Below are 24037 nucleotides of genomic sequence, written 5' to 3' on the forward strand. Positions count from 1 at the left end.
GCTGGTCTGCAGTTTATGTTGGAATCCCAAAGGAGTAGATTTTAATACTAATGAATTCCCTCAGCACCAGGATCTATGAACTTGCCATTAAGAATGAGGACAAGTAGGAAAAAAGCCAAAGCTTCCTTCTTCCATGGCCTTTTTATATGGGTTTTACCACCTCAAATGATTTAAGAAAATTCCTCATAGGTGTGCCCTGAAACTCGGGTTTTAGTTGATTCCAGTAGTCAAGTTGACAACCAAGATTAAACCATCCTTTGTCAATTGACACACAGTCACACACCCTCTTGCTTAAATTTCAAATGAAAACAATGACCAGGTTATAGTTCCACCTCGGTCTCCCACATTAAACTGTAAGTGCAGTATGTGTTTTAGAATAGGTGGCACTGTCTCTTGAGGTATGCTTAGTATTTCAGCTGTTAGCTCAATCTATAGTGCATTACATAATAGATAAATAGAATAAAGAAAACATAAATATCTGCTTAATATCTGTGCGTGTGTATGCACAAACGTGTTCTTAGCAAAATAGGACAGGTGCACTCCTGTCAGTTACAGCTGTCTTTAGTTCTAGTGACCGTCCTCTTCTGTCCAGTCCGTATTTGCTCCACCCTCAGCAGTCACCTCAGCAGGTCTTGCTTCTTTTCCTGGAGGTGTGACCCATGCCTGAAGGATCTGGGTTCTTTGTCATCCTGTCTTGAATGGGTTGTGGTAGGGTTTATGTTGCTGTAGTAAAGCACCTTTGAAGTAATAAGGGCGGCAGGGCTGTGTTCTCAGCACCCCGGCTGCCTGCTCGGCTAGCTTATGCCCCGAAATAATTACACGGACACTGTATTCTTTTAAACACTGCTTGGCCCTTTAGCTCTAGCACTTACAGGCTAATTCTCACATCCCGATCAACCCATCTCTAATAATCTGTGAGCACCGGTCTTACCGGGAAGATTCTAGCCTAGTCCATCCTGGGTCGGAGCTTCATGGCCTGTGTCTGCCTGGGAGCGGGGCATGGCGTCTCTCTGAGGCGTCTGCTCCCTAGAGAGCTGAGGAGTCTCTGAGCTCACTTCCTCTTCCTCCCAGCGTTCTGTTCTGTTTACTCCTCCCACCTATCCTCTAACCAATAAAATGTGCCAAGGCAGATCCTTTATTAGCCAATGACCTTCCTCCATCACACCGTGACCAGAAGCAAATTGGGGAAGAAAGGGTTTATTTCAGCACACAACTCTCAAGTCACAGTCTGTCACTGAGGGAAATCAGGGACCCAGGTCAGGAGCTGAAGCAGAAGGCGTGGAGGAGTGCCGGCTACTCATGGCTTGCTCAGCCGGGTTTTTTTTTTTTTTCTTTATACCATTCAGGACCACCTGCCTGGGTTAGCACTAGCCATAATGGACTGGGCTCTCCCATATCAGTCATTAAAGGAAATGCCCTACAAGTTTGCCTTTAGGTTGAATTTACAGAGGTATTTCCTTAATTGAGATTCTTTCCTAGCTGATGATTATCTTGTGTGAAGCAGACAGAGAGTAGTAGTTTCTTACTGAATCTATAGCTGACTGATTAGGGTAGCTGGTTAACTGGTAAGACCCAGGAATCTTCCTGTCTCCACTTCCCCAGCAATGGAATTACAGGTGTGCACATCATTTTTTGCTTTTTATGTGGGTGCTTGAGATCCGAACTCAGGCCCTCAGGCTTGTAGAACAAGCCTTTACCTATTGAACAGTCCTCCCAGCCCCTCTCTAGTATTTTAAAGGAACACATTTTGTAGATTTTACATATTTACTTTGGCTTTATGGTATTGATGTATACTCAGGTGTGGAAAGAAAATCTGCCACCTGCAAAAACCCCCCACATTTACATAAAAACACAGTTTGAAAAGATTCTTCTATCTTGAGAGAAGCTCAGTGGTTAGAAGAGTGAACTGGTTTTAGAAAGGACCTGAGTTCAGTTCCCACCGCCCACACCAAGTCTCACAACTGGCTTACAGCCATCTCCAGTTCTAGAAGTTCAGTGCCACCCTCTGCCCTCCAAGACCATTGAACATACACCTGGTTCACATATACATGTAGGGGAAACACTCATACAAAGAAAATAAAATAAGCCTTTAAAAAAACTATCCTTGAAAACAGTCTGGTTTTTTTGTTTTGTTTTCAAGATAGGGTTTCTCTGTGTAACAGCTCTGGCAGTCCTGGAACTTGCTTTGTAGTCCTGGCTGGCCTCGAACTCACAGAGCTCCTTTTATGTCTGCCTGCCAAATGCTGGGATCAGAGATGTGCGCTACCACCACCTGTCTAAGAAACAGTCTTTTATATTTTGAAACTAGCATTTTCTGTACTGTTCTTAGGAGATAGTGTGGCTACGTCCGCGTCGTGGAGTAGGTGTCCTGACGCCGCATTAGTTGCACTGAGTGCAGAATCTTATATAAGTTGGTAAAAGATTTCTAAATAAAAATTAGTGTACTTGTTTTCTCTTAGTGATTCTTTATGTATTTAAAACTGAATCATGGAAAATAACTGGGCTTCATTGTGTATAAGGTACTTGAATTTTAGAAGTAGATCGTAGAAAGTAGTATCTTACCCCATTATAGTTAAAAATCTTGTGTTTTCTTGTTTAAAAAAATTAAAGATAAGATGGTAACAAGCCCACATAAGCCTGAGAATTCTGAAGGGAAATTATTATTATTATTATTTTTAAGAACATTGATAGGCCTAATTTAGCATAACCTTATTCTCTTTTAGTTTGCACTGTCTCCAGTGTGATCTGATTCTTTGGATCCTGGTTCTGAGAATATACAAACATGTATGTTAATATCAGTACTAGTATAGAAAATTAGAATTGGTATGTTTTATAAAATTTGAACAGAACTTGTTGATCTTAGTATAGGTTCTAGTATTTTCTGTTTTCAGATGTCAGAAGAGTATAGTTTGTAGGTTTTGAATTGGGGTTTCTGTCAATTGAGAGTAACTCAGTTTTTACAGTATACTGCAGTTTTTGTATTATTACCTCCTTTAGTTTTGAAAAAAGTTGTAGTATATTGTGACAAGCACTATGTTTTTGCCCCTTGGATCTATCAGTACCCTTTTACCGCATCTGCTTGATTTCTACTTGGTTATCACTTTATAGCCTTTGGCTAAAATCATTTACACACACACCAAAACACACACACACACACACACACACACACTCTCTCTCTCTCTCTCTCTCTCTCTCTCTCTCTCTCCCTCTCCTCTCCTCTTCTCTTTTTTCTTTACTTTTTTTTCTCTTTTTCCTGGTTGATTTATTTGATAGTTTAAGATATTAATAATAATAATCCCAATAATAATGGTTCCTTTAGCCAGTGATGTGCACACCTTTAATCCTAGCACTTGGGGGCCAGAAGGGAGGTGGATCTCAGTGAGTTCGAGTCCAGCCTGGTCTACAGAGTAAGTTCCAGTATAGGCTCCAAAGCTACACAGAGGACCCCTGTTTTGAACCCCCCCCAAAAGATTCCTATATATGTGTATATAAATCTCCTAAGAACATTGACATTTCCCTCCCTCTCTCTCTCCCTCCTTCCTTCCCTCCCTCCCTCCCTCCCTCCCTTCACTTTATTAAATTTATTTTTATTTTATGGTCACTGGTGTTTTGCCTGCATGTGTGTTTGTATGAGGTGTTAGAAACCGTGGAACTGGAGTTACAGGCAGTGTAAGCTGTGTTGTAGGTGCTGGGAATTGAACCCTGGTTCTCTTGAAGGGCAATCAAACTCCTGAGCCATCTCTCCAGACCCTACATTTTTTTTAGAAAACAACCAAACCACAGTACGTTGGTAACATGTATGAATTTCATTTGGATAAAATGCTTTTGTGCTAATATGCTTACAGTCAACCCATGTATACATTTCAGTGTTAAGGCTTTAGTTCTTATGTCTCACAGGAAGGGGCAGAAGTTATGAGAATGGAAGTATAATTCAAGTTCTTCAAAACAAATGTTTTAATAGTGGTATTACCATTGACATATTAAAATTGTATTGTCTATAATTTCTATTTTACTTATATTCAGGTTTATGTTGAATGTTTTATTGTACATTAAGTGTTCTCACAATTGATAGTGGATCATTTCATTTTATATGATTTATTAGCATATTATACATTACTTCTCTGCCTGAGGTTGAAACATATTTATTAATGTACTGCTGGTAGAGTTACTTCTTTTTCTAGTATTGTCCTTGATTTAGGTATTAAAATGATACTGTAGGGCATTGTTACATTTTCCTCTCTGGAAAAAACATTTGCCAGTGTACAATATTTTGCTATCAGTACACTTTGTCAAAGTGTGCTTTTATAAAGATGTTGAAAGTTTTATAATATTCTTTACATAAATTCATTCATATGTGCTTCAAAGAATTTTAAAGAATTAAGTATAATGGCTAGTTTTCCGTAAAGGTGAATGATGCGAATCACAAACGTTTTGTCTAAATTTATTATTTTAATGGACATTTGGAGCCCTTCAGACATGTGGAATCACGTTTTCTTTTTTCTTACAGTTCTATAAACACGTGGTACAAAGTGTTGAGAAATTCATTCAGAAGGTAAGTACATGTGCTCTTTACTCCCTAGGCTAAATGTGCTGTAGTTTTGTATTGATGCTTGTGTTTTCATTTTTTATTTATGTTTTTTTAAGCATGTAATTTAACTTTTAAATAATACTTTTAATGTTTTGTATGAGTGTTTTACCTCCATGTATGTATTTACACTAAATGTGTGCTGGGTCCCGTAGAACTGGAGTTAGAGATGCTTGTGAATGACCATTTTTGTGCAGAGAACTGAATCCAGACCCTCCACAAGAGCAGCAAGTGCTCTTAACCTCTGATCCATTCTCTGACCCCTTATGTTCTCCTTTAAGTCAAATACTTGAGTTTAAGTTTTGATGAACTGTTAAAAAGAAGCTCCCAGGTGTTGCAGATGTAGTTGTGCAGGTGAGGTGCTGGCATAGCATACCAGTGCCTCTGCATTCCGTCTCCAGCACTTTGTCACATAGGATTGTGCAGGCACATAGCTGCATAGTGTCTGGACACTACCTAGCTTCATGGTTGGTCTTAGCCAGAAGATGCCCATCTGGACTGTGTCACATTCTTTCTCAAGACAAAAAGGCTCCAGTTGTTTTGGTTTTGATTGAGAAATAAAATGAAAGTGCTAGTTGATAAGTCTGAAAATGGTAGCCTGTAGGCAGATATTTTTGCTCAATTCCTTTCTTAGAAACAGTTACTATGATTGATTTTTCAAATGTTACAAATATTTGTTGTGTGTGGCCTTAAGGGGAGATTCTCACTAGTCATTTTAAACTGTATGCTTAAAAAGTAACTCTGTATCTATGTAAAATATGGGTTAAATATTGTCTCCCATCCACTTTTGTTCCCTTCATTTACTGTGTCTGATCCATTAATGTATTAAACAGTGCTACATCTTATTTTGTAGATCGTATCCAGGGGAAATAAGGCAGATAAAGTTGAAAATAGCTGTCTTTCATACTGTCTTAGTTAGGGTTGCTGTTGGTCTGATGAAATGCCATGATTAGAGAGGAAAGGCTTATATATCTTAAAGTTCTTTGAGGGAAGCCAAGGTAGGAACGCAACCTGGACAGGATCCTGGAAGCAGGAGCTAATGCAGAGGCCATGAAGGGGTGCTGATTACTGCTTTGCTCTTCATGGCTTGCTCAGCCTGCTTTCTTATAGAACCTAAGATTATCAGTCAAGGGTTGACCCCACATACAATTGGCTGGATCCTTCCCCATCAATCACTAATTCAGAAAATACCTTATAAGCTGGCTCATAGCTTGCACTTATGGAAGCATTTTCTTAATTGACGCTCCCTCCTCTCAGATGACTTTAACTTGTGCCAAGTTGACATAAAACTGTCCAGCACACTTACAATCTGTATTAATATTCTAGGTGACTAGGTCATTGTTCTTAGTACTCTTACTTATGATCAACATTCTGTTGATGACGGTTTCTGGCAGGTGTATTTAAGAATTACGTCTTAGAATTTAGACTTTACTTACTTGGCATTAACATTTAGCAAGGTTTTTATGTACTATGGTAGGTGAAGGGATTAAAGTACGACTACTGGGTCTCTAAACTCGGTTGTCTTGAATAATTTATCTAACCTGTTTTTCATCCTGACTCTCTTTTAACAAAGATTAATTTAGGCAGGGTTGGTGGTGCATGTCTTTAATCCCATCATTTAGGAGACAGAGGCAGGAGGATCTCTGACTTCTAGGACAGCCAGGGCTATGTAGAGACCATGTCTCACAAAACCAAGAAATAAAAATCAAAATAATTTTTATATTTATTATTTTTATATGTATGGGTGTTTTGTTTATGTAAGTGTGTGTGCCATGGTGGGCAGAAGAAGACATCAAATTTCCTCAAAAACAGCTGTAGACAATTGTGAGCTGTCAGATGGGTGCTGGGAATCAGACCCAGGTCCTCTGGAAGAACAGTGTATGCTGAACCATCTCTCGGCCTCCTTTCCCTCCTTTTAAAATATTTTTCCCATAAAATATTGGTTAACTTACTTTGGGATTAAGACGTTTAGATAAAGATAAGTAACTTTTAAAGAAAATCAAACTGTAAAGCACAGTGTTAGTGACTAAACTTTTCCACCAGTGTAAATCTTTTTTTTTTAAATATTTTATTTATTTATATTATGTGTATAGCATTCCTTCCATGTGTACCTGCAAGCCAGAAGGAGGCGTCAGGTCTCATTATAGATGGCTGTAAGCCACCATGTGGTTGCTGGGAATTGAACTCGGGACCTCTGGAAGAGCAATCAGTGCTCTTAACCTCTGAGCCATCTCTCCAGCCCCAGTGTAAATCTTTTAAGAATCTTTTACAAGGTCTAAAATTGACGCCATTACCCTTAAATTTGACTACACAGGAAATGTATGGGGAGGCTTCCTGGAATGAATTTGATGAGGAGCCTGGGGTCTCATTTCCTGGTTGATCCCTTAGTGCCACACACAGAAATCCATTTCAGGTTTCAGGAAGATGAAGGGTTTTTGATGATGGGATTTGGGGTAGAAATGTGTTTGGTCAAGTAAGATACTTTAGAATTTTGGAAAGGCCTAGAGAAGGCTGTTCCATAGTCCATGTGAAGAAGCCAGTCTGAGGAAGTATGAATTACTTTGTCCCTATCCCTGTTTAAAGACTGAAGGATGAATTGTGTAATGGTTAGATTGATTTTGCTTATTCTGAGTTAAAATTTTAATTTCAGAGTATTTGTAGATTCATGTATGTAATTAGAAGATTCTTTTCCACCTCCCGGTTCCTGAATAACTACTCTCAAGCTTAATATTAATTACAAACTGTTTTGTCTATTATCTTAGGCTTATTATTAACTAGCTCTTACAATGTAAATTAACCCATTTCTATTATTTTATATTTTACCACGAGGCTTTTGTCTTGGTACCTCACATCTTGCTTCCTCAATGGCTGCTGGTGTTTCTCTGATTCCACCTTCTTTCTCCCTGTCTTTCTGCTTGGATTTCCTGCCTGGCTCCATTCTGCCTGGCTGTTGGCCTAATCAGCTTCTTTATTAACCAAGAGTCATAAAACATAGTCATAGCTTACAGAGAGATATCCCACATCATTTCCTTTTTTCTGTCTAATCAGAAAGGAAGGTTTTAACTTTAACATAGTAAATTACATATAACAAAACGGTTATCAAGCAAGGATTACAGTTAAAATATTTAGTTTATTTGTATATAACAAAATTAAAGACAATAGTCTATCATCTATCCTATTTTTGTCAGCCTTAAGTTTCATGTTTATCTTTTATCATAACTAAGGAAAACTAATTATAACTATCTATCAACTCCATCAAAGATCCCAGAAGGATACAATATTACCTAAGTAAAAAGGAAGTCCATTGTAAGCAACTTCCAAAACTCTAGAAGTGACAGAGATATCTGGCTGCCTGGACAGTCACCCCAAGTTTATCTGTAACATTGGGCCCTCCATCTTCAGCCTACAGGCCTAGAGTATCTGGCAAATTGCTCAATGAAGCAGGAAATTTGAAGGACTGTCCTGCCTGTTTTGGCAAAATTTGGCAGTTATTTTTTCCGTGTCCTACAGAATGTCTGCCAGACTCTTTCATGAAGCAGGAACCCTAAAGGAATGTCCCACCTTGTTTTGGCAAGTTCAACCATCATTTTCCTATGGATACTGCATGTTCAGTTTATATGGCATATTGTCAAGCTGTCCAGGCAAGAGCAGTTTCTTGGCCAAATGGCTAGCCTTTCCACATTGAAAGCAAACTCCATAAAAAGCTTCTTCAATGCCCATCATCTTCTTGAAGTAATTGGTGCTGTCAGGTCTCTCACTGTCGAGAAAAGTCTAACTTCTTAAAACATTTTAAATGCTATATTTTGTAGGTCTTTGAAGTGTTTGATGATTACTTACCCATCTGAAATATATCTCTGCATATCCAGAAAACTTAATATGTCAGGTGACTGTTAATTTGTATTTTCTTTCTCTCTCTCCCCGCGCTCTCTCTCTGTGTCTCTCTCTCCCCGCGTTCTCTTTCTATGTGTCTCTCTCTCTCTGTGTCTCTCTCTCTCTCTCTCTCTCTGTGTCTCTCTCTCTCTCTCTCTCTCTCTCTCTCTTTCTCTCTCTCTCTCTCTCTCTCTCTCTCTGTTTTCCGAGACAGGATTTCTCTGTAGCTTTTGGAGCCTGCCCTGCTGCCCTGGGACTAGCTCTTATAGACCAGTCTGGCCTCAAACACACATAGATCCACCTGCCTCTGCTGAGATTAAAGGCGTACACCACAACCACCCAGTTTTAATTAGTATTTTTTAACTGTACTTTATATTTTTAAATGAGCTGCATAACGTAAAACCTTAAGCAAGAGTAGAAATATACATATAGTGTAACAAAATTGACCTTATATTTGTATCCACAATCCATATCAATGTGAAGTATTTTGAGATTAACAGGTTTTTTTGGATTAAAGTAGACTTAATGATCTTTTTTTTAATCATTTCTATATCATAACCCCCCCCCTTTAAGAAAGAGATTAACAGCCAGGCGGTGGTGGCGCATGCCTTTAATTCCAGCACTCGGGAGGCAGAGGCAGGCGGATCTCTGTGAGTTTGAGGCCAGCCTGGTCTAGAAGAGCTAGTTCCAGGACAGGAACCAAAAGCTACGGAGAAACCCTGTCTGGAAAATTCCCCCCAAAAAAGAAAGAGATTAACTATGATCATTAACCATTTATAACCAACCCCCATTTAAATAAAGATAAGCAATATTTTGGGAATTAGGGCATAGTGTTGTTGGCTTTTTTTTATATACTTTTTTGGACTGATTGGGGGCACTGGTAATCTTATGGGGATCCTGAGAAAATTAGAATTATTGTTAAATCTTGTCTGTAGTAGTCTGTGAGGCTGCATCGTCTCAGCCAGTTGCCTTGAAGCTGTTCTGGATGTTAGATCACCTGGGCCATTGCTCTCATCAGAGACTTCTCAAGGGGGCCTTACTTGATCAAACCATATCAGCCTGGAAGGAATCCACAGCTTCTCTTTGTGGAAACAAAAGCAGAACCTCTTTTCCAAAGCAGCATATCTTTAGACCCAAATTTTGAAGTCAAGATACCTCTATGTTGATTTAGCTTAGTAGCCCCTACAGTCAAATGTCTCTCTACAGTTAGCTCATTAATAGTCAAAAAATTCAAAGAAAGTAATAGTATACATAATCCAGACTCTGTGTATTTTCCATTTTTACATGGCTTTTTAAAAAATATTACTTTTATTGTCTCTTTAACATCTTTGCTTTCTTTTTTTAAACTATTTTTTCTATAACTGCCTTTACCCATATCAGCCTGGAAGGAATCCACAGCTCCTCTTTGTGGAAACAAAAGCAGAACCTCTTTTCCAAAGCAGTGTATCTTTAGACCCAAATTTTGAAGTCAAGATACCTCTATGTTCTTTCTTTCTTAAGCCTAAGTACATTTTTTTTTGGTCTGAATCTGTCTTTATTGTAGATCTTTAATCATTTTCTGACCAGGAGAATTGTTAAAATGCTAAGTGGGCATGACTAGGACCAAGGCTTTGGCTGTTGGCTTTATCTTGTTTGGCTTTCCAACGTGGTGGAGGTAGTTCATTGCCCCAACTCTGGGAAGCTGTATTGTGCTCTTAGGCCCACATGCCTTGTCTGGCATGAGAGACTAGGAAGCCTAGTGGGGCTCCATTTCTTTTGGTTACCTTTGTTCTCCCATTTAAATATGTACATTTTATGTAGCAAATAGTCTTAGGGCAGATGGATTTTGATTGTGTATATACTGTTTACCCTAGTGTGTACACAAGGACATGGGCATTCAGGTGCAGGTAATTGGAAAGGAGTTCGCTTCCCGAGGCTTCTTGTCCAGATGTACCTTTTACTAACATTTCTTTGCCATAGGGTATTTTAGGTAAGTTCTAAATGCCACACTACTTGAGCTTATATTTTAGATATAGCTTGCCCTTCTTGAGTACGATGAGACGCTTTTGCCCAGAATTTCACTTTTTGTTATGAAGTACATATGCACATATACAGAAAAGACATTTTTTGTATACGGCTGTGTTTTTGTAAGGAAAAGTTTTGTTTAATTGTTGCTCATTTCTTGCAATCAAACTAAAGCCAGCTAGCTACCTCTTCTTAATCACTTGCCTTTTGTCTTCCCACATGACCACAGTCAGACTTTGTTTTCTCCTTTTTTGATGTTACAAAAAATGTGACTTCTGTTTTTAATTATTTACAGAATATTAGTTTCTGTAACCAAACACACAATAAATACTCTTTATTTAATATAGTGTGTTATTTCTATATAGGTGAGGAAAATTTTAAGTTTAATGTTTTTAAAATAAACTATTAATTTGTGTACCATGTTAACTCAGCATGGTAAATTTCCAAAATTAACAGCAAAGCTGATGTCCCAAATTCAGATTTTATAGCATGGATGTTAGAGGTGTGTGTATGTAGTTTTGTCTGTGTGTATACCCAGTAAAGACAGGATTGCTCATTCGTAGCAGGAGCAGGCTTTCCAGGTTTGCAGTCATCTTAACAAGATTATGGAAACATTTCATATACTCTACTAATAAAAAAGAGAAAAACAAAATAAGGTAAAAAAAAAATCCCCAGGAAAACAGTTCTGTTGTTATTCTGATACCTTGCACCGTTTTTTAAAACCAGTGTTCTTATCTGGAAGGAAGGGTTTTGGAGCCGTATCAGTAGGAACAGCCTTGATTATTAGTCATGTGTCTGGATAAAGTGTAGCAAGTGCCATCACAAATCTGACAGACAGCATCCTAGGGAGGCAGCAGTTTTAGCTTGCAGTCCTCTATGCTGGGAGGCGGGAGGCAGGAGCCTGAAACGGTTTCAGAGAGAGAGAGAGAGGAATGCTGGCACTCTGCTCTCCTCCTTTTTATTCAGTCTGGAACCACATAGGACCATGTTGCACCCATTTAGGGGTGTTCTTCCCACCTCAACCTAATCTAGAAACTCCCTCAGAGGTGTGATCGGAGAAGTCTGTTTTCATGGTGGGTCTCAGTCTCCTGAAGTTGACAGTCAAGGTTAATCACACCACCCACGTTTTCATTTACAGGAGTGTGTGACGCAGTGCTTGCTGTACCACATACACAAATTCCTAAAACCTATTATTTTTTGAGTTTTCATTAACATGTATTAGTTACACATGAAATGGATGGTATTTTCACACATAATGTACTTTGATCCCTAGGTTACCTTCTGTTGCCCCTCCGCAACTCTTCCTGATACCCTCTCTTCCTAATACGTCCTCCTACTTTCTTTACAATTATTGGAGTGAGCACTTATCTATAATGCGTGTGTGGAGGCCAAAGGACAGTTTAGGGGACTCCAGTGTCTCCTACCTTGTTGGCCCCAGCGATCAAGCTCAGGTCATCAGGCTTATGCCTCCTCCTCTTTTGGTGACTTGCTGGGTTTCATTATAGTTACATGTGGGAGAATGACTGAGGGTTATTTAAGAGTATATGGACTAATGGGCTCAACTGAAGAAGTGTATCTCCTCCCCTAGCAATCAATAGGATTGTTTCTGTGGAGTGTGGGGCATGGTGGTGTCTCATGGGGTCTCACTGTAGTTCTGGCTGGCTTGGAGCTCATGAAGAACTTCCAGCCTCTTTCTGCCTCCTGAGTGCTGGGATTAAAGGCATGTGCTTACCATCCCTGCCCCCTAGAATTCTTGGAGATTTTTAATATCAGGTATCTTCTCCCATTATCTTTCAGTGACACTTCACATCAGTAAAGATTGGTCACCTTTCATCTCTTGCCCTCCCCCTCCCTATTTCTGCTGGGATTGTGTGTATGTGCACACGCATGTGTTCATGTATATGGAGACCAGAGGCCAACTTGAAGTACCATTTCTCTTGAGCCATCCACCTTGTTTTGTCAGTGGGTCTGTCACTGGGGCCTGGGACTTGCTGGTTAGGCCAGCTCCTGCCTAGTGAGTCCAAGGAGTCTGCTTGTCTCTATCTCCTGCTAGGATTATAGATGCTGGGGTTGAACTCAGGTATTCATTCTTGTGTGGAAGCACTTTCCCAACTGAGGTATCTCCCTAGTGCAGCATCTCTTGCATCTTACTCGTGTGACTCAGGTCCTCTGAATGAAGAGGAGGAGGGTTGGTAACTTCCCATAGTCTTCGCTGGGGTGGCGGAGCACATGTGCATTCTGCCATACCCAGCTGTTTTTGTAGGTGCTAGGGATTTGAATTCAAAGCTTCATGGATAAATCCCAAACGCTCTTATCCACTAAGCTTAGTGTAGATTTTATATTTGTCATGCAATCCAAAAATTACAGATTTTGCTATTAGAAGCACTAAAATCAGCAGTTCATAGACCAACTTTTCAGATAAAAAAAAGACTATCCACATGGTGTCACCTTGACAGTATCCTGGGATAGCCATTGGCACTGTCATTCAGTTATTTGCAGATTCAGTCACTTGTGTTTTTCCCAGGCTAGTTTTGTTTTTCTTCATGGTTACTTTTCATACATGAAAGTAGAAGTGCAACTCTGACTGACGACGGCTACAGGTGCCAGCGTTAGACTGTGGCCTGCATGTGTGGACATGCAAGTTTTCTTGGGGCTGGAGAGATGGCTCAGCAGTTGAGAGAAGTTGCTCTTGCAGAGGACCTGGATTCTATTTCCAGCACCTTGATGGCAGCTCACAGCCATTTATAACTTCCAGGAGATCTGATGTTGTCTTTTTACTTTTGCATGTACCTGGTACGCGTGTGGTGCACATCCATATGTGCAGGCAAATAGTGTAAATAGAAAGAGAAAGCCAAGTTTTCTTAGGGATCTTGCTTTAGAGTAGAAATCTTGATTCTAAGTACATAAGCTTGGAAACCCTATACTAAGAAGTAGAGAATCTTGTAGTTCACAAAAGAAATTAGACAAGTAAGGTGAAAGCTAGTGGCCCAGTGGGATAGTATGAAAATACTTGCATGTTTCAGTGTTGGCAATTTTCCCCAGAATTTTTATGGTGGTAGTGTCATGTCTCCTTTATAGATGATAGTTTTAAACTTTGGCCTGGATATATTTGTCATGCTACATCTGTCATTTGTTCGTTTACTGATACACAAGTGTTATGTTGAGGTGGAGTCCAGTGCATGCTTGCAGAGCATTTTCTAACCTTTTCCTGATTTTGTTTTCATTGTTCTAGCTTTTCAAGATTATTAATTTTTTTATAATAATGTCTTGTTTATCAGGTTGCTTTTAGCCAGTTAATGCAATGCTAGTTTGGAATTTGAGTGACAGTTGACCTGAATGCATTGAGTAGCCAAACTAGATTCTGTTCTTTAAGATGCCATTCCATTCTGATTGCTTTTCGGGCTGAGGGGGGGGGGGACTTAATTAGGGGAGGGGAAGGGAAATGGGAGGCAGTGGCTGGGAAGAGACAGAAATCTTTAATAAATAAATAAATTAAAAAAAAAGATGCCATTCTAGAGACAGATGCTAAGAACTAGGCATAGTCTGGTTATTCGTGATGGCATGAACAGTGTTTTTATTTGAATAGGGTTTAATGTTTTTCTATCAAGAATTTTACCTTTTTGTTTCCTTCCCTATCCCACTCTTTTCTCATCAGTGTAAACCAGAATACAAGGTACCTGGACTGTACGTTATTGACTCCATTGTGCGACAATCCCGGCATCAGTTTGGCCAAGAAAAGGATGTGTTTGCACCCAGATTTAGTAATAACATCATTAGCACTTTCCAGAATTTATATCGTTGCCCTGGGGATGACAAGGTACGGTATTACTTTGTTAAAGGATGCGTTACTCTCTTTTTCTTATAGTTTTTATATTATTATGTGATCTTGTGTTGTCATTCACTCTTAGTTATTCTGAGTTTTAATATATAATTACTGTTACAGCCACACTCCTTTTCACTCTCAGAACATTTATAGAGTAGAAAGATGTAGTTGCTTTTGCTACTTTTTAATTTAGTGAAGCAACTTCTGTAAAAGAAATTGCCTGCAGAAGTATTTTGAAACTACATTAGACATTTAGTCATGCATACAGTCAGTTGAGGATTGTGGGTATTTGAGTTGGTGTTTACTATTTCAGTTTTGTGGAACGTGGATCTGCCAAGCAGTTCATAGAAGAGTACATATTAAATTTTTTTTATTATACTTTTGTGAACGCTGAAGAGAAACACTCAAATCTTAGTATGTGTATCTATAATTAGCAGGTGAGGAATTCAGAGCCAAAAATAAAGGGAGATGTTTCCTTCATATCCCTTCTAAAATTGCTAGAAAGTTACTTAAGTTGAATGCTGATTTGGAAGTGATATGTTTTTTCTGTTTTTAAATAGGAAAAGGTCATGAGTAGGTGAGCAGGACTGGAAATGGCTCAGCTATTAAGAGTATTTACTTCTCTATCAGACCAATATAAAGATTCAATACCCTCTTCTGATGTCTCCCTCCTTCCCTCCCTCCCTCCCTCCCTCCCTCCCAGACAAATACATTAAAAAGAGGAGAATTGGTGAGGATTGTTAAAAATAAGGATCTTAAATCTAAAGTTTACAAGATTGGGTAGTTTTATTTTTTAATTGCCATTGTACCTTGGATTTTAAAAATCGTTATTGTGGGGATGAATTTACTATAGCATATTCTTTGTAAATATTCTTGGATATAATTTCTAGAAGTTCGTGTATTTTGTTTTAATTATTTTAGTATTATGGTAAGCCTAGCTAGTATTCCTAAAGAATGTTTCAGATTTTCAGTCTCCCATCTTAATGAGTTCTTAAAGAATAGAATCCCATGTAAAATAATTAATTTGAAATATTAAATTATAACAACGTACTTAGAAATCATACCAATTTGAACTTGAATTTCTGACAGTTACAGTGCTCAAATCAGTCTTGATTTTGTAGGTCTCATGACTAATGTGTCTTCAGGATAGTCTTTATGAATAAGGTATTTTAAAAACCATTCGAGGAAATAGTACATGAATCTGTAATCTCAGTAATAATGGAGATTAATAGACATGCACATAGATATTGTTGGGATTGTTATTTTGAAGAACATGGGCATCAGACATTGAGAAATGTTCACATAAGCCAAAAGAATGTGAAGTACTTTCTGAGCACCCTTTCCATGCAGAGGCAGGAGTTGAATCAGAAGGCTACAAGCCATTTGTTATATATTCTCATTCTCTCTCTCTCTCTCTCTCTCTCTCTCTCCTCCCTCCCTCCCTCCCTCCCTCTTCCTCTCTTCCTCTCTCTAAAATTCTGTTTAACTATTCTTTTCTTTTTCAATGCTTAACAGTAGCCTCTGATTTAATCTTTTTCCCTTTTCTTTCTTTTCTCTCCCAGAGACATTCTCTATATAACAGCTCTGGCTGTCCTGGAACTCTCTTTCCAGACCAGGCTGGCCTTGAACTAATGGAGATCTGCCTTCTGCTGCTGCCTCCCACGTGCTGAGATTACAGGCGTGCGCTAACATGCCCACCTAAAGTTTTTTTTTTTTCCTTAGTGTAACAAATAGCCCTGGAATAGTAACCGCTGGTTCTTGGTCATAGAACCTTAATATTGAGTAGTTGTGAGTCAGCTCATTTTGTGCTGACATTAAGGGAGTAGCTTTTACTAGTCTTAGTATGGGTTCAGGTGACTGTTATTCAAGAAGCGGGTGTAACTGATGTTTATTTATTTATTTTTTTAATAGTAGAAAACCTTTAAGGTAAAAAAAAAAGTACAGTAAAACACTTGGAACATCCTTCTCATTGGGCATGTTCTCTGCTTGCAGACCTGAAACTTCCAGGATCTGTAACCAGTCCTTCAACCAAGAAGACTCTTAAGTAGGAATCTCTGTGATCCCCAGAGTATGACAGAGATCTATGTAACCCAGTCTTTTCAAGTTTGTAATTCACTGAGCAATACAACAGTTGAGTCAGTAAACTATGAGAACATAGGATTTTATATGAACTCTGTTGGAGAAAGGTGAGAATTCCAAGTTAGTTGAAGTAGAACTGTGACTGATAACATCCGATAACTTTGCCCTCTAAGGGCTTGTGGCTAAGTTCTGCACATGCTAGTAGCTGAATCCGTGGTTACAGTCACAGTTCCAGAAAAGAACGAGAAAAATCTGTTACAGTCTCATTTTGTAAATGATGAAACTGAGGGTGTAAATGTTTGTAAAATTTATTGACACTGTTGGCCTGGGACTAGGGTGAATGAGAAGTGTCAAGCACATAGGTCATGACTTTTATAGACTCTGCTTAAATATGACATGATTGCGTGGACCTCACCCACAGTGGGACTTACCTTAAATACTTGGGAAACCCAGAACAGTGTGAGGTGAAAACACTGCATGACACACCTGTGAGAGTGGGTTGGACAGTCTCTGAGTGAATGAATTGAATGCACAGCTACAGTCCAGGGGCCTCTCAGAAAGAGACAAATAAATGACGGAGAATGTGCATATTTTATTTATTTTTGTAGAATAGTAAAGGACTCAGATTATTCTAAGTCACCAAATAATGTAGAGCATTATTGATATAGAACATAATTCTTACCCTTAATAACGCTAGTGTGGTGTTGACTATATTCTTCTAGGGAGAGAGTAGGTAGGGACAGTGGCAAAAGGACAGAGGAAGGCTGTGCTTCATGCTGTGCATAGGAATGTTATTGCTGTTGTTTGGAAGTACATTTATGGCAAGCTTCTTAGGCAGGAATGGAGTGTGGTGAATTGTCCCTTTTCTTTTGTGTAGTAATAGGAGCGGCGGGGCTGCGTCCCCAACACCCCAGCCGCCTGCTAGCTTATGCCCGAAATAACAACACACAAACTGTATTCATTTAAACACTGCTTGGCCCATTTCTATCTAGCCTCTTCTAGGCTAACTCTCGCACCTGGATTAGCCCATTTCTAATATTCTATGTAGCACAGCTAGGTGCGCTTACCGGGAAGATTCTAGCCTACGTTCATCCTGGGTCGGAGCTTCATCGCGGCTTCATCGCGTGTGTCTGCCCAGGAGCTGGGAGCATGGCGTCTCTCTGAGGCGTCTGCCCCCGAGAGGAGAGCTGTGGAGTCTGAGCTCACTTCCTCTTCCTCCCAGCATTCTGTTCTGTTTACTCCTCCCACCTATGTTCTAAGCTATGAGGCCAAGCAGTTTGCTTATTAACCAATGAAATCAACAGATTGATATATGACACTCCCACATCACTTTTGGTCAAGGAGACATGCTGAACACAGGTGCTGAGCTACATTTTTTAAGTGGAGAAATGTCCTCTCTAAAATTATTTAAATAGCTTATAAAATGAAATTTGTTAAGAGTCACATTAGATGAGGACTTTGTCCTGAATTTACTTGCTAGTTCAGAAGGTAAGCATTGTATGAGTCAGGGTCGAATTCACCTTTATGTATTTGTACATAGGATGTTGAGATAGAGTCTGCCTCTTCCTCTTTCTCAGAGTTCTTTGGACAGGGTAGATGTTGAGTAAAGTGCTTGTTGTTCAGGCCTAGTGACTTCTTTTAATCCTGGACCCATGTAAAGAGGAGTTTCAGGGCAGTTCTCTTGGAACTGTGTCATCAATCTCCTGTGAATTGACATACAGGGAAAACGGAGCCTGGTTGTCACCCTGCTTAAGCTAAGTATAGCTTTCATTTATCTTGTGTAGCTGTCAGAAGTAGCTCCCCTTATTGCCTACAGTTAGGAATTGCAGAATGGTTAAAAACAGTTTCAGGTTGGAATGTACCATAGAAGTATTTTAATCTCTCTTTCCATTGTATGCCTGAATAATCTATATGAAATGAGTGTGCTAAGATTTGAAAGCAGAAAAAGTTGAATATAACAGAGTACTTGAAACAATTTTTGAGAAGGAATTACCATAGAAATATTTTAATTTCTTTTACATCATGTGCTCAATTAATCTGTGTGAACTGAGTTGTGCAAATGTTTTGAAAGCAAAAAATTCACTGTCATTTTTCTTCATTCTTGTAGAGTAAAATAGTGAGAGTATTAAACTTATGGCAGAAGAATAATGTTTTTAAGAGTGAGATTATCCAGCCTCTTCTGGATATGGCAGCAGGAATTCCTCCTCCAGTTGTCACCCCTGTTTTGGCCAGCACCACTGCAGCCATGAGCAATACTCCAGGTAAGTATCTGTAGTGCATACTTGGTTTCTGAGACTCAGGTCGTACTCATTACCCTGCCATTCATGTGTAAAATGACAAGGTAGCAGTTTAGAGCGATTTGTTCATCATTAGATAATTGAAAGAAAGTGACTTGAAGGCTTAGTGTGGTGGCAAATGCTTTAAGTCAGACAGAGGTAGAGACAGAGGCAGGTATATCTCTTTGAGATCATGAAATGAAATTAGTTTTGCTGTTAATCTAAAATTAGGAAAGTTTGAAAATTGATTTTCTTGTTCTTCAGTCACCAAAACCATGCATTTTGGAAACTGTTGATTATAGTTTATTTTTGTTTTGTTTTGCACTCCCAGGGATTGAATGCAGGGCCTTGCATAGGCCCAGCACTTCCACTGAGCCACATCTGCAGTTCTCAGGGAAGGTTCTCCTGATTTAGGTTGTTTGTAACTCCTTAAACTTGTGTATAACTTAACTTGATGTTTACAGGAAATATGGTGGATGTAATTTTTAAGAAGGCCCAAAGTATTGCTTAATAAAGCCCAATTATCTCAAAAAATTTATCTTCTTGGAGCATTTAAATGTTATTTTCAGTTTTACTCTGAACCCAACATTTGTTAACTTTTTGGTATATAGTTTTTGTTGTACACATGTCTATGAACAGCTTTATATGTATAAATGACTTTTCAGGTAAACATGATTTTATGTTATACAAACTCACAGCTTTTATCAGCAGAGATTGTAGGTTTGAAGATTGTAGGCTTGTTGTTTCCTCCTGTTAAAGAATTTTCTCAGGGGTACCTGGTGATGCACCCCTTTGATCCTAGCACTCGGATACAGAGGCAGGTGGATCTCTGTGTTCAAGGCCAGCCTGGTCTACAGATGGAGTTCCAGGGTAGCCAAGGCTACAAACAGAAACCCTGTGTTTGAAAACCAAAAATAAATAAGTAAATAAAAATTACAAGAATTTTGTGTTGTAAAAATTTGATGGCTTCCATACAGTAGTAGCTTGGTTTGTTTAAGACAAGTTTGATCAGATCCCATGGGGGTAGAGTGGAGGTTTCTTTCCTGTTTGTAAAACTGCCTAATCACATAAAGGCTTTATGTGGTTTTCAAGATGGAGGCAATGAAATGAAAATAAACTATTTGATTATATTTTATATTAACTAAATCTTTTCACCTTTTCAAGTATTTACTTAATATTTGGATGTGTGTGTTATGTGTTTTCCAAAAGGAACCCCTGTGACACCTGTTACTCCAGCCAATGTGGTTCAAGGCTTACCTGATCCATGGGTTTCTCAGATAACAAACACAGACACATTGGCAGCCGTTGCTCAGATCTTACAAAGTCCTCAAGGTCAGCAGGTGAGCAGTCCTGTTATCAAGAAGGTTCAGAATGCATCGTCTTCCTAATGTGTGGCTTCATAACATACCACTTTATTTTGTCGTCCTTTCCTTTTTTTTTTTTTTTTTTGGTTTTTCGAGACAGAGGGAACTCTGCACTTGTAACTGCAGAGTTACCCTTGTAGTTGTTATTCAGTAATCCATCATGAACATCATCTTGTCATTAATGTTTGCTATGTAGTAAATTCTTTCTGTATCAGAATACTGAGGAAGCACATACCTTGTGCCAACCATTGATAGGTACCAATTGCTGTCCCATGGATAAACCCGGTGCTTCCTGTTGTCATTGTAGTAGGAGCCAGTAGAATATGAAGTCACTGTAGAAAAAGTTACTGCTGTGTTGATTTTAACAGTACTCATGGGGAAAATGGAGGTGTCAGAGGAACAGTAGAGTACAGTTGTGTAAAGGAGGGGTTGGCAGCCTTGTTTGCCCTATTCCTGTGTTGCTTCCTTCATTCTAAGTGCTTTAGAGAGTGTGTGTCTCTTATGCCATTGTTGACCTTAGTGGTGAGGTCATGTTCATGCTTTTTTTTTGTACTGTATTAATTATATTGTTTCGATAATTGCATGACTCCACTTTGTTTCCTAATATTGCTGTGTTAAGGTATTCTGAGATTATTTATTCCATCTTGAATAGGATTTATCACTTCTCATACTAGTTGCTAACAGCAGCTTTTCCATTTTCATTTTTTTAATCTTTGCTGATAGTTATAAATTGTAACAACTATACTGTGGGGTTTTTGTTTTACTTTTTTTTATTTTTATTTTTTGCTTATGTATATGAGTGCTCAATTTGCATGTATGCCTTCATGGCAGAAGAGGGCATCAGATTTCATTATAGGTGGTTGTGAGTCACTATATGGTTCTGGGAATTAGACTCAGGACCTCTGGGGAAGCAACCAGTGTTTTTCACCACTGAGCCATTGCTCTAACCCCTGCTTTTTGCTTTATTAACAATGTAATTGTCTGTGTTTATAAGCAGTAATATGATATTCAATGCATATATAAAATTTGTAATGTTTAAACTGGGGTAAATGGCATATTTACCACCTCTGCTATTTATTCTTTTTGTTGTGAAAAGTCAAATCCTCTTTACTGGATGTGATAATCATTGTCAACTATAATGCCTTGCTTTGTTATAGAGCGTTAGTTAACAACAGGACTATTAAAGGGTTAACTACAACCTGGATTGTTTGCACTAGGGACTTCTTACATAATCATAGATAGTTTATTATTATAATTAGTGTTTTGTGTGCATGCATATAAGTGTGTGGAGGCCACAACTTGTATGAATTGATTCATTCCTACCATGTAGTTCCTGGGAATTGAGTAAACCCATGTTGTCAGGCTTGAAAGCAAGCACCTTTACCCATGGGAGATACCTCACCAGCTAGCTCTCTTTACGTGTTTGTTTGTTTGTTTTATGTGGTTTTAAAGACTTTATTTTATTTATGTGTATATGTGGAGGCCAGAAGAGGGCATTGGATCCTCTGGAGCTGGGGTTACAGGTGGTTGTGACCTGCCTGACATGAGTGCTGGGAACCAAACCTCAGTCCTAAAAGTGTGGCAGGTGCTACCACTGAATCTTTTTCAGCCCCATGCTTTGTTTTGTTTCTTAAAGGTGTGTGAAGAACCAGGAGTAGATATTGCTGCAATTGTAGTCTGCTCTATTCATCCTTCGTGACACATTCTATTAAGTCTCAGACTATCCCTGTTGAATAGGTTTTTCTTCTCTTTTCAGGAAATGTGTTCTTAGATACTCAATCTGATATAAAAGCTGTTGTTCTGGTCAGGGCTTAGCTCTTGTGGAATTACTTGAGTGAGGACGAGAAGCTTAGCTAAAGCATCCAGCCTGTGAGGAGTTCTTTGTTCTGTTGTTAGAGTGTGCCTGTTTCGTCTGCAGTACTCATGACTCTACAGAAGCAGGCCAGGCTTTTCAAGGGTTTACGTGCTACCCACTTCATCTGCTCTTGTGCTGTGGTAAACACTGACTGAAGCAACTCGGGAGGATAAGGGTTCTTTGATTTTACACTTCCAAGTGACAGTCTGTCATTGAGGGAACCCAAGGCAGCAACTTGGAGTTATAGACACCATAGAAGTTCCCTGCTCGTGTTCAGCTACCTTCCTTATATATGCCAGATCCTGTTGCCTAGGGATAACACACCCATAGTTACCTGGGTTGACCTACTTCAATTAGTAGTTAAGAAAATGCTACTAAAGACATGGCCATAGACTAATCTGACTGAGGTAGTTCTTCTGATGAGGTTCCTTCTTCCCAAGTGACATTAAGTTTGTGTCAGATTGACACCTGAAGGGGAATGCACTAGATGGGGGGAAATACAAGTGGGCTTCGGTGAGAAAGGTGCTCAGCTGGCGGGGGTGGGGATTTGGGGTGGTGGTGCCCGGTTAGATGTGGGGAAGAACGAATAAAGTAATCCCACACTAGCTCCAAATAGGGTGTAATAAGAGGTTCTTTACCAAAGGGAAACTCAGATCACAAAGGGGAACAGGAATGGGATCCAACATCTAGATGTGACAAGCTATGGGTGGGGAGGGAGAGAGCCAGTGGTCCCATGTCTTTTTTGATACCCAAAGCCACACCCAACCTTGTCCAGATTCTCAAAGGTCATTGGCTAATAGTGGTTCCCCATTAGACATCTAAAAATCTAACTATGACATTCCACCCCTTATTAACTTTGACATAACAAACACAAACACACATCTAAACCATAACTTCTCCTTTGTCGGTTGACCAAATCTTGCATTAAGTCATAGTATAAAGCACACTACAGCTTTAAAAATCCCACAGTCTTAGAATTTGACACCTTGAAACCAGTGTCCTTAAAAAATCCTCAACTCTCTTCATTGTGGGCTCCTATAGTTTCCACAATGCTTTGCTTACTTTCTTATTCCAAGAACGAAGAACCGGTACACAGTCAAACTGAAGCCAATATCCAGCAGTGTAAAAAAAGCTCAGTGTCTGAATCATTATCAGGGCCGATTCCAGAGTGTTAGGCAGTTCCATTTCTCTGTCTCTGCCATTCACAGACACACAGCTTGGCTCATAGACTCAGTGCCTCACATGTCCTTGATGGACTTTGCACAGGCCTGGCATCTCCAGTATGCTGGGATCATCACTGCAGCTGAGGCTGCACCTTTGCCAACGGTCTTTCCTGGCTTCTTCGGGGACACTCTTTATCTGTTTATTTTTATTTTGTGTGTATGGGTGTTTCCCCTCAATATCTGTGCACCACATCCTTGCCCAGTACTCTAGGCAAGTAATCACTTGCCTAGGCCAGAAAGGGGGATCAGGATCAGTCCCTAGGACTAGAGTTATGGATGGTTGTGAACTACCATATGCATGCAGAAATTGAACCTGGGTCTTCTGGAAGAGCAGCCAGTGCTCCCATAGTGATGCTTTTCACCTTCTTTAGTGACTCCTTCAGTCATTCAAAACCATCTCCACATTGGAGAGAGTCTTTGCCAGATTGTCCACCAGCCCCCTGATGTGCAGCCTCAGCTCCCCAGCCATAAAGAAATACTTCCCAGATGAATTGTGACTGATTTTTTTTTCAGCCCCAGCTGTCCAGCCTCCATTGTCCCAGCAAAGCATATTTTCATGTCTTCATGTTAAAATACCATAACTAAAAGTGACTTATGGAATAGTTAACTGTGACTTAGATGTCCAGAGGGAGAAAATCCAGAGTGGAAAGGGAAGCATGTCAACAGGCAACTACAACAGAAAGCTGGTCAATGACATTTTGTCACACAGGAAGCTCAGAGATCACATCTTCAACTGTGAACACAAGCAGAGAATATGAGCTAGAAGTGTGGCAAAGCTCTAAGTTCTCAGAATATGTTTCCATTCTCTGTGTTGTGTTTTCTTCTTTGGCCAGGCTGCACCCTACCCCAGCCAAAAGTTGATAACCTCCCCAAACAGCACCATCATCAGGGGGCCTACACATGTTCAAATACTTTCGCAGATAGGGGGCATTTCTCATTCACACTGTCACATATTAAA

At 39.4% G+C, this 24037-nt stretch overlaps 1 protein-coding gene across 7 annotated transcripts in view; it reads left to right on the forward strand.

The window, feature by feature from the left end:
• The window catches only part of Scaf8 (SR-related CTD associated factor 8), a 210777-nt gene that overhangs the window by 31743 nt on the left and 154997 nt on the right, over positions 1–24037 (forward strand). For all 7 annotated transcript variants that reach the window (XR_005976766.1, XR_005976767.1, XM_041680061.1 and 4 more), the window contains 4 exons: positions 4508–4552; positions 14115–14276; positions 18469–18622; positions 19847–19977. Coding sequence is in view for 5 of the 7 variants with exons in the window: in XM_041680061.1 (XP_041535995.1) it covers positions 4508–4552; positions 14115–14276; positions 18469–18622; positions 19847–19977 (492 nt within the window). In the remaining 2 variants the exon portion in view is untranslated. The remainder of the gene's footprint in view (positions 1–4507; positions 4553–14114; positions 14277–18468; positions 18623–19846; positions 19978–24037) is intronic.

This window comes from Microtus oregoni, unplaced genomic scaffold (genome assembly GCF_018167655.1).
Source record: "Microtus oregoni isolate MIOR12 unplaced genomic scaffold, Mior012 000033F_ref0000390, whole genome shotgun sequence".
In the NCBI taxonomy this organism is placed as follows: Eukaryota; Metazoa; Chordata; class Mammalia; order Rodentia; family Cricetidae; genus Microtus; species Microtus oregoni.